This window comes from Manis pentadactyla, chromosome 12, assembly GCF_030020395.1.
Source record: "Manis pentadactyla isolate mManPen7 chromosome 12, mManPen7.hap1, whole genome shotgun sequence".
NCBI lineage: Eukaryota > Metazoa > Chordata > Mammalia > Pholidota > Manidae > Manis > Manis pentadactyla.
Genome location: NC_080030.1, coordinates 12,633,727 through 12,646,173, shown reverse-complemented (window position 1 = coordinate 12,646,173; position 12,447 = coordinate 12,633,727). Strand labels below are relative to the sequence as shown.

General features: G+C 56.0%; 1 protein-coding gene across 5 annotated transcripts in view; it reads left to right on the top strand.

Moving 5' to 3' along the window:
- Nucleotides 1-12,447, top strand: part of LOC118917581 (paired amphipathic helix protein Sin3b) — a 45,576-nt gene that overhangs the window by 31,090 nt on the left and 2,039 nt on the right. For all 5 annotated transcript variants that reach the window (XM_057490063.1, XM_057490062.1, XM_057490061.1 and 2 more), the window contains 9 exons: nucleotides 817-933; nucleotides 2,149-2,387; nucleotides 3,027-3,210; nucleotides 5,182-5,785; nucleotides 5,898-6,067; nucleotides 10,169-10,342; nucleotides 10,678-10,770; nucleotides 11,879-11,973; nucleotides 12,191-12,395. In XM_057490063.1, coding sequence (XP_057346046.1) covers nucleotides 817-933; nucleotides 2,149-2,387; nucleotides 3,027-3,210; nucleotides 5,182-5,785; nucleotides 5,898-6,067; nucleotides 10,169-10,342; nucleotides 10,678-10,770; nucleotides 11,879-11,973; nucleotides 12,191-12,395 — 1,881 coding nt within the window. The remainder of the gene's footprint in view (nucleotides 1-816; nucleotides 934-2,148; nucleotides 2,388-3,026; nucleotides 3,211-5,181; nucleotides 5,786-5,897; nucleotides 6,068-10,168; nucleotides 10,343-10,677; nucleotides 10,771-11,878; nucleotides 11,974-12,190; nucleotides 12,396-12,447) is intronic.

Sequence of the window (12,447 nt, the reverse complement as noted above, 5' to 3'; positions counted from 1 at the left end):
TCACGTTGGCCTATGCAGTGCATGCTCCCTGCCCTGCCCCATAAAAACACCTGTTACCCCTGTATTTTGGATAAAAGACTGAGTGTTGATCCCCCAAATACTGAATAATGGATTGTGCCGGGACATAGAGAAACAGAATGCCTGAGCAGAAGTGATGGTTTCTTACCCAACTGGTAGTCTTGGCAAGTTGCAGACACATGGCACTGGTGTAGGGCTCGGCATATGTCCCCATCATTTACAGTTAGCTTGATTTCTGCCATGAGCCTGGGCTGCCCCAAATTCACTGCCTCTGTGTGTTTCCATTTAGCTTGACCATTGAGCACTTTTTCAGGGTTAACAGACAAGCTGTTAATGCATTTCCAGAATTCAAGAGCGGCTGCTGGGTTTTAGAGTATAGCACAGAGGTCAGCAAACTACAGCTCACGGGCAAATCTGGCTCACCCCCTGTGTTTGTAAGTAAAGTTCTATTGGCCCACAGTCATGCCTGTTCATTGACACACAGCCTGTGGCTGCTAAACAAGGGCAAAGGCAGAGTTGAGTGAGTAGTCCCAACAGACCTTTGGCCCACAAAACCTAAAATAAATGATCATCTGGCCTTTTACAGAGAAAACTTGCCAAACCCTGAAATAGAATGATTTGTTCACTTTACCGAAGTTTTATATTCTCTGGAAACCACTTTAATTTTACTCTCTGTATGGTAAGGCAATTTCTTGTAGAATTGGGATTGTATTGTCTTCTCCTCTGTGCTGGACAGCACGTGAACGGCTCTGGCCACTGGGGCCTGCCACACTGGTCTCAGCGTCCCCCTTGGTGCAGGTGCTGAACGATACCTGGGTCTCCTTCCCATCCTGGTCGGAGGATTCCACCTTCGTCAGTTCCAAGAAGACACCCTACGAGGAGCAGCTGCACCGCTGTGAGGACGAGCGTTTTGAGGTGCGTATGTTGCCTTCACAGGGCCCCTCTTGGCTGGGCCTGGGTCCTGGTCAGGAGAGGGGAGGCCCAGTGTGTGCGCCTGTCCCCATTCTCCTAACTTCTCTCCTGCTTGTCTCCTCTCCACCCTGGGACGGATCCTGATCCTCTGTAACCGCTCCTTCTCTGGATGGCCCATCCCCCAAAAGGAGATATTCAGTCTCCTTTTGAATATCTGGGGTTCTGGAACTTTCCAGAATCCCCTTTCTTCTGCCTTGGTGGCCTCTGGTGGCTAGGTGATGGTACTGTCTTTGTTTTTAAAAGATACACATTTAAATTTAGTTAATTAAAATAACAATTTCTTTCATTAACTTTTTACTGAGATCATTGCAGACTTACATGTGGTGTAAGAAATAACATGGGGTGATCCCAGGTCCCTTTTTCCAGTCGTAACAGCTTGTAAAATCTCTGGCATGAAGACATAGCCAGGATGTTGATGCTGACTTAGCCCACAATCTTACATCTCCCCAGCTGGACTTGTACCAGTGTGTGTGTGCCTAAGTGGTGAGTGTGTGTTGTATTACGCACGTGTGTGTGTGTGTTTAGCTCTGTGCAGTTCTCACTGGTGAAGGTTTGTACCTGCCGGCTGTAGCCACTAATTTCCTTCCCCCCCCACCGGGATCCCTCATGCTGCCCTCATGCCCCACCCCATCCCTAACCCCTGGCAACCGCGGCCGCCACCATTTCTGTCACTCTGACATAAGAGGAATCACACAGTGTGTAGCCTTTGGGGACTGGCATTCCATCAGCACGTGCCCCTGCGGAGTCATCCAGGGGTGTGTAGACCACAAGTCCCTCATTATTACTGCCAAGTGTAAAGTGCCTTTGATGCCCATGAAGGGGGCCCTGGGGGCTGTTGACCTCCGCAGGTGGGTCCACAGGTGTTCTGGCTACTGAGCACTCACATGGTGTCAGGACCCACGAGTCTCAGTCCTGGGAGCTCTGAGTCCTGTGTCTGTGCCTCTAAGTGCTGGGGTTGGACCCAGCCCCGGAATAGCCATGCTGGCTCTGAGTCCCAGGACCCTCGTCAGGCTGCCGTTTCCTGATGTCCATCACCCCCTCAGAGATGTGGGACTTACTGTCAGCTCTGTCTGGGTGCCCCCTCCACCAGCCCAGGCCTGTTCCTGGGCCCCTGCTGACTCCACCATGGCCAACCCCTTCCTGCCTTCCTTTTCATAGTTAGATGTTGTCCTGGAGACCAACCTGGCCACAATCCGTGTGTTGGAAAGCGTGCAGAAGAAGCTCTCCCGGATGGCACCCGAAGACCAGGAGAAGTTCCGGCTGGATGACTGCCTGGGGGGCACATCAGAGGTGATCCAGCGCCGTGCCATCCACCGCATTTACGGCGACAAGGCCCCGGAGATCATCGAGAGCCTCAAGAGAAACCCCATCACTGCTGTCCCCGTGGTCCTGAAGAGGTGCGCTGTGGGTTCCGGCTGCCCCGCCTGGCTCTCAGTAGTGCTGTTGGTCACAGGTGTAGTTGTGAGGGGTTCTCTGGGGCCCCTCGCTGGCCTCATGCTTTCCAGTCTTCATCTCCCTGTCCACTCCCCAGAGGAGAGCAGAATGTTGTCTGTGTCCTTCCAGAACTTTCTACTATGCATGCCATCATACGTACACATAAAAAGTAGCTGTTTTAAAACACAAATGGGACTGTCCTATACCACCGCTTGCTTTTTATCAGTAACATGTTTGGGGAGCCTTTCCACGCTAGTGAGCCGGTGGTGGTGAAGTGGGGTCCCTGGAGTTTGGGGCCCAGCCCCTTCCGTCCTGGGGCTCAAAGCTGAGCCAGGGAGCCCCGTGGTGAAGCCAGGAGCTACACCGAGTGCTCAGCGCCGTAGACCAGGACAGGGATGGCGTTCTGGGGCAGTGGTGTTTGAGGGACCATAGCACTGGCCTGGGGATTGTGCAAGGCTGTTGGCCCCTGCCCTGCCTCATCCAGCCGGGCTAGGAGCTGGCTGCCCTGAGCGTAGAACACGCTTGGCTGGTCCTGCACCGGGATGCTGCAGGCAGGGAGGCGCCTGGGCTGTGCCCGTGCTGAGCCCCCTTGGCCCCTGTAGGCTGAAGGCCAAGGAAGAGGAGTGGCGGGAGGCCCAGCAGGGCTTCAACAAGGTCTGGCGGGAGCAGTATGAGAAGGCCTACCTCAAGTCTCTGGACCATCAGGCCGTGAACTTCAAGCAGAACGACACCAAGGCCCTTCGCTCCAAGAGTTTGCTCAACGAGATCGAGAGCGTCTATGACGAGGTGAGGGTCAGGGGGCCGGGCCTCTGCCTCTGCCCAGCAGTGCCTGTGGTGGGGTGAGGATGGATGTTTCTGTGGCAGGCTGGAAGAGGATGGCAGCCCCTCTGCCCTTGTCAGCCAAGGACTGTCCTTCTGCATCCCTCTCTGCTTATCCCCAGGACCTTGAGCACCATTCGAACCCCCAGAGGGAATATCCCCACTAATCCTGCCCCACAGGCCTTACTGTGTGGTGCCATTATCATCCTGATTTTAGCGGTGAGGAAGCAGAGGCATGCGAGGTGGCCCCTTGCCAAGGTGGGTCACAGGAGACCAGGCCTCACCTCTTAGCCAGCTTTGGCATGTTGAGGTTCAGGGCTGAACCACAGAACTGAGGCAGGGCTGGGTTCTCAGGCTTTGGGGATTTGAGCCTTTGGAAATGGTGCAGGGAGTGAGTTACGTGCAGGTGCCTGCAGTGGGCAGCCCTTCTCCCCCAGACTGCCACTGCCCCTGCTGGGCCCACCCTGCAACTGGTCCTGCTCCCTCACTTTAATTCTCAGGTGGGTCCTCGAGGCAGGAGACACCACCTGCCCATGGGCTCCGTGGTACGTCCTCAGAATGACAGCTAACAGTGTGGCTGTGAAATTTACTGTGGTCATTCCCAGCAGAGTTCCTCGGCTCTATCCCCGGGAGGGAGGGGGGAGGGACGCGCACTCAGTTCGGGACAGGAGGTGGGCCCACCGGCCTGGCTGCTCAACATGTGCAGGCACTTTGTGCACAGGAAAGTGAGATCCCTGTTACGTTGTGAATTAGCAGAGCATAGTTCTGTGTTATGAACATCCAAAAAAGGACTGAGAAAGGGTTTTGAGGGTGTTGGCATAAATGAGACAGGGCCGTGGAAGCAGGTCTTGCTAACAGGTCAGTGCGTGTTTGCAGACCACCTGGAGGTCCCCACCGGCAAGGAGGAGAGATCTTGGTGGCTGCAGGATTCAGTTAATAGGGGAGCACAGCCTTTGATGGGATGAGATGCGTGCCCGCCCTGGGAAGCTGAGGCCCTGCGGGACAGCAAGGGAGGGCCCGCTTCCCTGTAGTCATTGATCCTGCGGGTGCTGGAGGAGCCCTGTCAGTGCCGCACCTGGGCTGGTCACCCAAAGGCCGAGGGATGCCCGGCCTTGCCCTTGGGAGCTCCCTCCTCTGCAGGGATGGGGCCCACCCTCACTTTTCCTAAGAGCTTGAGTGCGTCAGGCCTCTACCTGGTGCTCAGAATTGGTGCCACCCAGGAGAGAGCAGGATGGGGGGTGGGGGGAGGGCTAATGCCCTCGGGCAGCTGGAGGTGGTCCAGAGGAAGTGTGATTGTCTTCAGGATTGTAAGGAGAAAAGTCAGGAACTGGATAAAGACTGAGGGGACAAGTGGAACCCAGGGCAGCGGTCTCCCAGGCAGGAGAGCAAACGGGAGCAGGCAGAGGCGCCCCGCACACAGCAGAGGGGCCGGTGCCGAGGTGCACGGGAGGGGGGTGCGGCAGGAGGTGCTGCAGGGCAGGGTGCCGGGCCAGGGTCCCCTCCCACGCAGTGTGGGGCAGCCAGGAAGGTGCAGTGGGCTGACTGCCCCTGGCCAAGGGGCTGGTGGCAGGTGGGGAGCCACAGGGGCAGGGGCGTTGGGGGGCAGGGCAGACCATGTGCAAAGGGCCGAGGGAGAGGAGGGGCTCACATTTAGGCAGTGGGAAGACTTTGAGTCCAGTTGAGTGACTGAACATTGAGTGACTGAATGTTGGTGGGTGGGGAGGCCCATGGCCCACCGGGGCCCTCCCCACACCCAGGGGAGCCTGGTCAGCCGGCCCCTGGTAACAGGGGTGCTTCCCCCTCATTTGTGCTGGCCTGTAGGCGGGGGGAGGATGGCCCCGGTCTGGCCCGGGTCCGACCAAAGTGCAGTGCCTGTGGTGCCTGGCTGGCGTGTCCCGGCAGGTCGCCTCCTGCCTGACAGCCTCCCCATTCCCCCAGCACCAGGAGCAGCACTCGGAGGGCCGCAGTGCCCCCTCCAGTGAGCCACACCTCATCTTCGTGTACGAGGACAGGCAGGTCCTGGAGGACGCGGCCACGCTCATCAGCTACTACGTGAAGCGGCAGCCCGCCATCCAGAAGGAGGACCAGGGCACCATCCACCAGCTGCTGCACCAGTTCGTGCCCAGCCTCTTCTTCTCTCAGCAGCTGGACCTGGGGGCATCCGAGGACTCAGCCGACGAGGGCCGGGGCAGTCCCCCGGGCCAGGGAGCAGACCCTGGTGACCGGAAGAAGCCAGTGCCTGCGCCGCAGGGTACCCCCCCAGAGGAGAAGGGGGCCACGGGTGAGGCGCCCGTGGCCGAGCAGCCGCCGCAGCCGCACAAGCCCCTGGATGATGTCTATAGCCTCTTCTTTGCCAACAATAACTGGTACTTCTTCCTGCGGCTCCACCAGACCCTGTGCTCCAGGCTCCTGAAGATCTACCGCCAGGCACAGAAGCAGCTGCTGGAGCGCCGGACTGAGACGGAGCGAGAGAAGCTGCTGTGTGAGGGCCGCCGGGAGAAGGGCGGCGGCCCAGCCATGGAGCTGCGGCTCCGGCAGCCCAGTGAGCCCGGGCCCAGGGCTGGGCGGCTGACGGGAAGCGCTGGGTGGGCAGTTACTCCCCGTGGAGGCTCCTGAAGCCTGGCCCCGGTGACCATGGTCCCCGCCACACGCAGGTGAGGTGGAGCTGGAGGAGTACTACCCGGCCTTCCTGGACATGGTGCGGAGCCTGCTGGAGGGCAGCATCGACCCCACGCAGTACGAGGACGCTCTGCGGGAGATGTTCACCATCCATGCTTACGTGGGCTTCACCATGGATAAGCTGGTGCAGAGCATCGCCAGGCAGGTGAGCCGTGCGCCGGCCCCTCCCTGTTCCCCCACTGGCACGGGCCCTGAAGACTGCCCCTCCTTTCCTTCACTCCCATCCCATATGGTTGGCCTTCAGTTGGCTTTTTTTTTTAGCTATGTCACAATTCAGTACCATTTAGCACATTCTTAAGGTTGTGCAAACACCATCTCTGTCTAGTTCCAGGGCATTCCATCCACCTGCAGGAGACCCCATCCCCATGAGCAGTCACGCCTCCACCCCCTCCCCTAGCCCTGGCAGCTACTGATCTTTCTGTCTCTGGATCTGCTTGTTTTGGACTTTTTCCTTAGATAGAATCACACACCACAAGGCCCTTCAGGTCTGGCTTCTCTCACTCAGCATGATGGTTTGGGGTTCACTCGTGTGTGGCCGGTCAAGGCCCCACTCCTTTTCATGGCTGAGTAATAGTCCACCATCAGGATAGACCACACTGTGTGTATCTGCTCACCTGTGGGTGGACACCCTGGGTTACTGACACCTTTTGGTGACTGACTGGTGCTTATACAATCAGCCATACAAGGGCTTGTTTGAGTCTTTATTCACAAGCCTTTCTATTTTATTTTGGTGTCATTAATGTATAATTACATGAGCAACATTATGGTTACTAGATTCCCCCCATTATCAAGTCCCTACCACATACCCCATTACATTCACTGTCCATCAGTGTAGTAAGATGCTATAGAGTCACTACTTGTCTTCTCTGTGTTGTACTGCCTACCCCGTGCACCCCCCCCCCCATTTTCCCCCTTATCCCCCCCCACTCCTCCCCCAGTCCCTTTCCCTTTGGCAACTGTTAGTCCATTCTTGCATTCCGTGAGTCTGCTGCTGTTTTGTTCCTTCAGTTTTTGCTTTGTTCTTATACTCCAAAGATGAGTGAAATCATTTGGTACTTGTCTTTCTCCGACTGGCTTATTTAACTGAGCATAATACCCTCTAGCTCCATCCATGTTGTTGCAAATGGTAGGTTTTGTTTCTTTCTTATGGCTGAATAATATTCTATCGTGTATATGCACTGCATCTTCTTTATCCATTCATCTACTGATGCACACTTAGGTTGCTTCCATTTCTTGGCTATTGTAAATAGTGCTGTGATAAACATACGGGTGCATATGTCTTTTTGAGACTGGGCTGCTGCATTCTTAGGGTAAATTCCTAGGAGTGGAATTCCTGGGTCAAATGGTATTTCTATTTTTAGTTTTTTGAGGAACCTCCATACTGCTTTCCACAATGGTTGAACTAATACACATTCCCACCAGCAGTGTAAGAGGGTTCCCCTTTCTCCACATCCTCGCCAACATTTCTTGTTGTTTGTCTGTTGGATGGTGGCCATCCTAACTGGTGTGAGGTGGTATCTCATTGTGGTTTTAATTTGCATTTCTCTGATGACTAGCGATGTGCAGCATCTTTTCATGTGCCTATTGGCCATCTGAACTTCTTCTTTGGAGAGTGTCTGTTCAGATCCTCTGCCCATTTTTTAATTGGATTATTTGCTTTTTGTTTGTTGAGGTGCGTGAGTTCTTTATATATTTTGGATGTCAATCCTTTATCGGATCTGTCATTTATGAATATATTCTCCCATACTGTAGGATGCCTTTTTGTTCTATTGATGGTGTCCTTTGCTGTACAGAAGCTTTTCAGTTTGATATAGTCCCACTTGTTCATTTTTGCTTTTGTTTCCGTTGCCCGGGGAGATATGTTCATGAAGAAGTTGCTCATGTTTATATTCAAGAGAGTTTTGCCTATGTGTTTTCCTAAAGGTTTTATGGTTTCATGACTTTACATTCAGGTCTTTGATCCATTTCGAGTTTACTTTTGTGTATGGGGTTAGACTGTGATCCAGTTTCATTCTCTTGCATGTAGCTGTCCAGTTTTGCCAACACCAGCTGTTGAAGAGGCGTCCATTTCCCCATTACACAAGCCTTTCTTGAGGGAACTTAGCTCACTTCTGCTAGAAAGTGAATACCAATGACATTCCTTAGTACTGTTTGTGGTGGTGAAAAGTCACCCACAGCTGAAGGTCAACAAGGGGAAGTTGGTCATGTAAACAAACAGCAGAAGCCCAGGCGAGTCAGGGTGGCCAGGGGACGTGGGTCTCACGCAGTTGCCACTGGAGCTGTTGTCCAACTGGGCTTTTGTTTCCTGCTTATCAAGTGAGGCTGACCACTGTAAAGTAGAAAAGAAGCTGGAAAAACAAGAGCATAATTACTGTCCTACCCAGATAAGGTCACTAGAAACACTTCAGAAATGGCATTGCCTTCCAGAAGCTCCATAAGAGCTTGGAATAAAGCATATACGGAAAAGTGCCCCAGTCCTAAGTATGCAGCTCAGCGGGTCTGCACTAATGGACACCCCTGCCTGTACCCATCTCAGCCACTCCCCACCCATGGGCACCCACTGCCCTGATTTTTTATGCTGAGATAGAGCCTCTGGTATGGAGCTGCACATGAATGGTATGCAGCATGTCTGGCTGCATCCAGGCAGCGTAGTTCTGCAAGATTGCTGTCTGTTGAGACACCCATGGCTCATGTATCCTCTGCCTGGGATGGATTCCCAGGAAGGAGCCCCATTTGGGCCCTTGGGGCTTGTGGGCTGTGTGTTTGCACTATTCCCCTGTGGCAGGGTGCAGACCACGGGCAGCCTCCACGGAAGCTCTGCATCCCGCCAGGTGCTCAGCGTCAGTGGTGCTGCATCCCTCGGGGATGCATGGGCAGTGGGATGCATGTTGCAGCTTCCTTGCATCTCCCTGTGGCTCCTGGGGTGGGACCTCCCGGTACCCCTCCGGCTGAGTGGATGTCTGGCCTACCTGCGCTGTTTGCCCTTTGCCTCCTTGGTGAGTGGGAGGCTTTGCTTCTTCTGGCCAAAGGCACACGAGCACTGACCGCTGTGTGCTGACACCCTGACACTTGTGTTTTGGGCTGCCTGCCTGCTTCCCGTTGCACGCCAGGCCAGGTCTCTGTCCCTCCCCATCGTCCTGTAGTCACAGCTGCTGCAGCTGGGTGGTAGGGAATTGGGCCCGGGCAGCATGGAGAGAGGATACCTGTGGCCCAGCCTGTGGCTCTGGGCAGCAGAGACACTGGGGACGCCCGAGAGCTGAGCATTCTGTACCCCAGGCGGGGGTGCGGCCTGCCCACAGGGCCTCATCTGTAGCGCCAGGAAGGTTGGATCACGGGGCACTTTGATAATGTTTTTTTTAAATCCTCCTCTCCACCAGTGTGCCTTCTAGAACCCGTTTTAAAATAAGAGAAAAGGACCAATAAAAACGGAGGTTTAGCTGGAGGCCTGGTTGGGGCAGGACCCCAGCTGAGGCACCACCAACCTGCCCAGAAACCCGCGGGGCCCTCCATGCCCTGTCTGCAGCGTGCCAGCTCCGGCCCTGCTCTGCGCTCACTCTCTTCTTTTTAATCAGCATTCCTTGTTTCAGTGATGGCAGCCAATGCCTCCTGGGAACACACTGTGCCAGGCACTGTGTAAGACCCCGTGTCTCCCTGTCATATTTATTCAACAAAGCAGTGTATGGAGAAGAAACTGAGGCCCCAAGTCTGGCGGCCTGGCTAGGCCCCAGCTAGAGCTCTGCACAGACTCATGCCTGCCCAGCCTGCCCCACCTGCCCCTGCTGTTCCCGTTACTCGTCTCTTCCTAAACTTAAAGGGCTTAGAGTATGTTCATGGAAATTAAAGGAATTACTTGGGTTTATAGGTAACCATTTTGGGAAAAACCACCACCTAACCACATCTGTCACTACATGACCTTGAGGTGATTCCCATCCTGATTTTGGCACATTTTCCTCAGTATGTTTTCTGTGCGTTTCTCATGCCCAAGTAGGGTCTGCCACTCTGGTCTGGACTGGTTTGGACCAGCTTGCTCTGGTCTGGTCTGCTCTAGCTTGGTCTGCTCTGGTCCGGTCCAGTGCACAGCCAGCACAGAGGCCACCTGCACAGCCCCATGGGGCCTGGCCTTTGCCCTCTGTGTGGCCTCTTTGGGGAGGTGGTGGTGGGGTGCAGCAGGCAGTGGGAGTGGTGGCTGTGCCTCCCCAACCCTGGGGGTCTCATGCCTGGCCCCCACCGCTCTCCTCCCCACCAGTTGCACCACCTCGTGAGTGATGACGTGTGTCTAAAGGTGGTGGAGCTCTACCTGAATGAGAAGAAACGGGGTGCTGCTGGTGGGAACCTGTCTTCCCGCTGTGTCCGTGCTGCCAGGGAGACCAGCTACCAGTGGAAGGCAGAGCGGTGCATGGCTGACGAGAACTGCTTCAAGGTGAGGCAGCACAGCGCACCTGGCCCCACAAAGCTGGGGGCAGGAGGGCACTGGGCCCACGACAGGACAGGCCAGCCGCTGTGCCGGCGCCCGGTCTGGCCTATGGCTCAGCCGCAGGCCGGCCTGGGACCTTGCACACCTTTCACTGGGCTCCTGGATGCTGGCCTCAGCCTCAGGTGCTGCAGGGCCTGAGGTGCACACCCAGCACATGGTCCCTCAAGGATGGGGGAGCCTGGAGGCTCGTGAAGGAGGGTTGTGGATGATCTTTCAACCCCGTCCTGTGCCAGCCTAGGCTGTTCTCACAGCTTCTGCTGTTCATCTCTCTTCATCCCTAGGTGATGTTTCTCCAGCGTAAAGCACAGGTCATCATGACCATAGAGCTCTTGGACACTGAGGAGGCCCAGACGGAGGACCCTGTGGAGGTCCAGGTGAGGACCGCAGCCCTTGCTCTGTGCTCTGTGCGCACTGTGGGTGCTCCCACCCCTTGAGCCCCGTGCACACACTGGTTAAGTACAGGTTGAAAACGTCCACCCAGAGATGCTGCACCTTGAGGCTGAGTGCTTTCCTTGGAAGCCCAAGATGGGGTGGCAGTTGCAGAGGACCCTTCAGGAGTTGCAAGGAGAGGAGAGCCAGGCCACCCTCCCCCAAAACTCTGGCTCCCGGCTCTTCCCACCTGCTGCAGACATCAAGATATCCCCATTGGACCGTGGCCCCATCACTCAGACCCTGTGGCCTGTGACCTTTGCACTCCCTGTGCATAAGACTCTGAATTCTGGGTGTCTATACCCCACCACCAGGGAAACCTGCCTGGCACACTTTCTGAATTGCATGCTCCACCTGTGCCCTTGGCGGCTAGGAGCAGGCCCAGGAGGCCCTGGCCCCCACCATAGCCACGGGAGGTCCCTTGCAACATCCTTCCCTGCCTGCTTCAGGGCTCCCCACACAGCAAAACTGTCCAACACAAAGGAGGGCAGAGGCCTGCACACCCTGCCCCATTTGGGAGTTCCCAGCAGATCTGGGTTTGTGAAGCTCAAGTGTGGAGGAGCCTCTGGCTTTAACAAGGTGGATGCAGGGTCCCCTGGACACACGGAGCCATGCCCACCCTGGACCTGGGCGGGCCCTGCGAGCCTGCCTTTTACCCACTCCCACCTCCTGCCTGGTCTTTCCCTCTGCCTACCTGCTATTTGTTTCCTTATGTCTGTCCCTGTCCCTTGGACCCTGCTGTCCTCTGTTGGAGGAGGGCATTCCCTGTGTGAACTTGTTACATGATAGACATAGAAAGGCCATTACACAACAGGGGTTCAGCCCCTAAAAGCATGAAAGGCTGTGAGTTGTCTGCACTGGTGTGCAGGTCCTGCTCTCACTGGGTCGTTTGTCAGGAGCTGCAGACTGGTGGTTTCCACCACGCATCAGCTGCCATCCTCCCAGTGCTTTGGGATGATGGGGACAAAATCCCCAGGAGCCCTTGAGCTTGGGGTCCTGCTGAGAGGTCTGCAGCTCTGATGCCATGGGCCATGTGTCCCTCTGTCCCCTCAGCACCTGGCTCGGTATGTGGAGCAGTATGTGGGGACCGAGGGTGCATCCAGCTCGCCCACCGAGGGCTTCCTCCTGAAGCCTGTGTTCCTGCAGAGGTGAGAGGGCCCACAGCACCGGGGAGGCCCCCTCACAGTCGCCAGTACTGGGGCGGGTGTCACTGGGTCTTAGAGTCTCCAGGGCTGAAGGGGTTGGTGGCATTTTCCATCCCTTCTATGTGCATTTCTCCAACCCCTGGGAAGCTGGATGTCTCCCTGATGTTTGTGGGCCACCAGGATTTCCTGGTGTGCAAATGCTCCCCTCTTCTGGCCCCAGGAACCTCAAGAAGTTCCGGCGGTGGCAGTGTGAACAGGCGCGCGCCCTGCGCGGGGAGGCCAAGAGCTCCTGGAGGCGGCTGGTCGGTGTGGAGAGCGCCTGTGACACGGACTGCCGCTTCAAGCTCGGTACCCACAAGATGGTGTTCGTCGTCAACTCCGAGGACTACATGTACCGCCGTGGGACCCTCTGCCGGGCCAAGCAGGTGCCCCTCCCTGCAGAGTCCTGGGGACCTGGAGTTCAGCCTGTGGCCATCT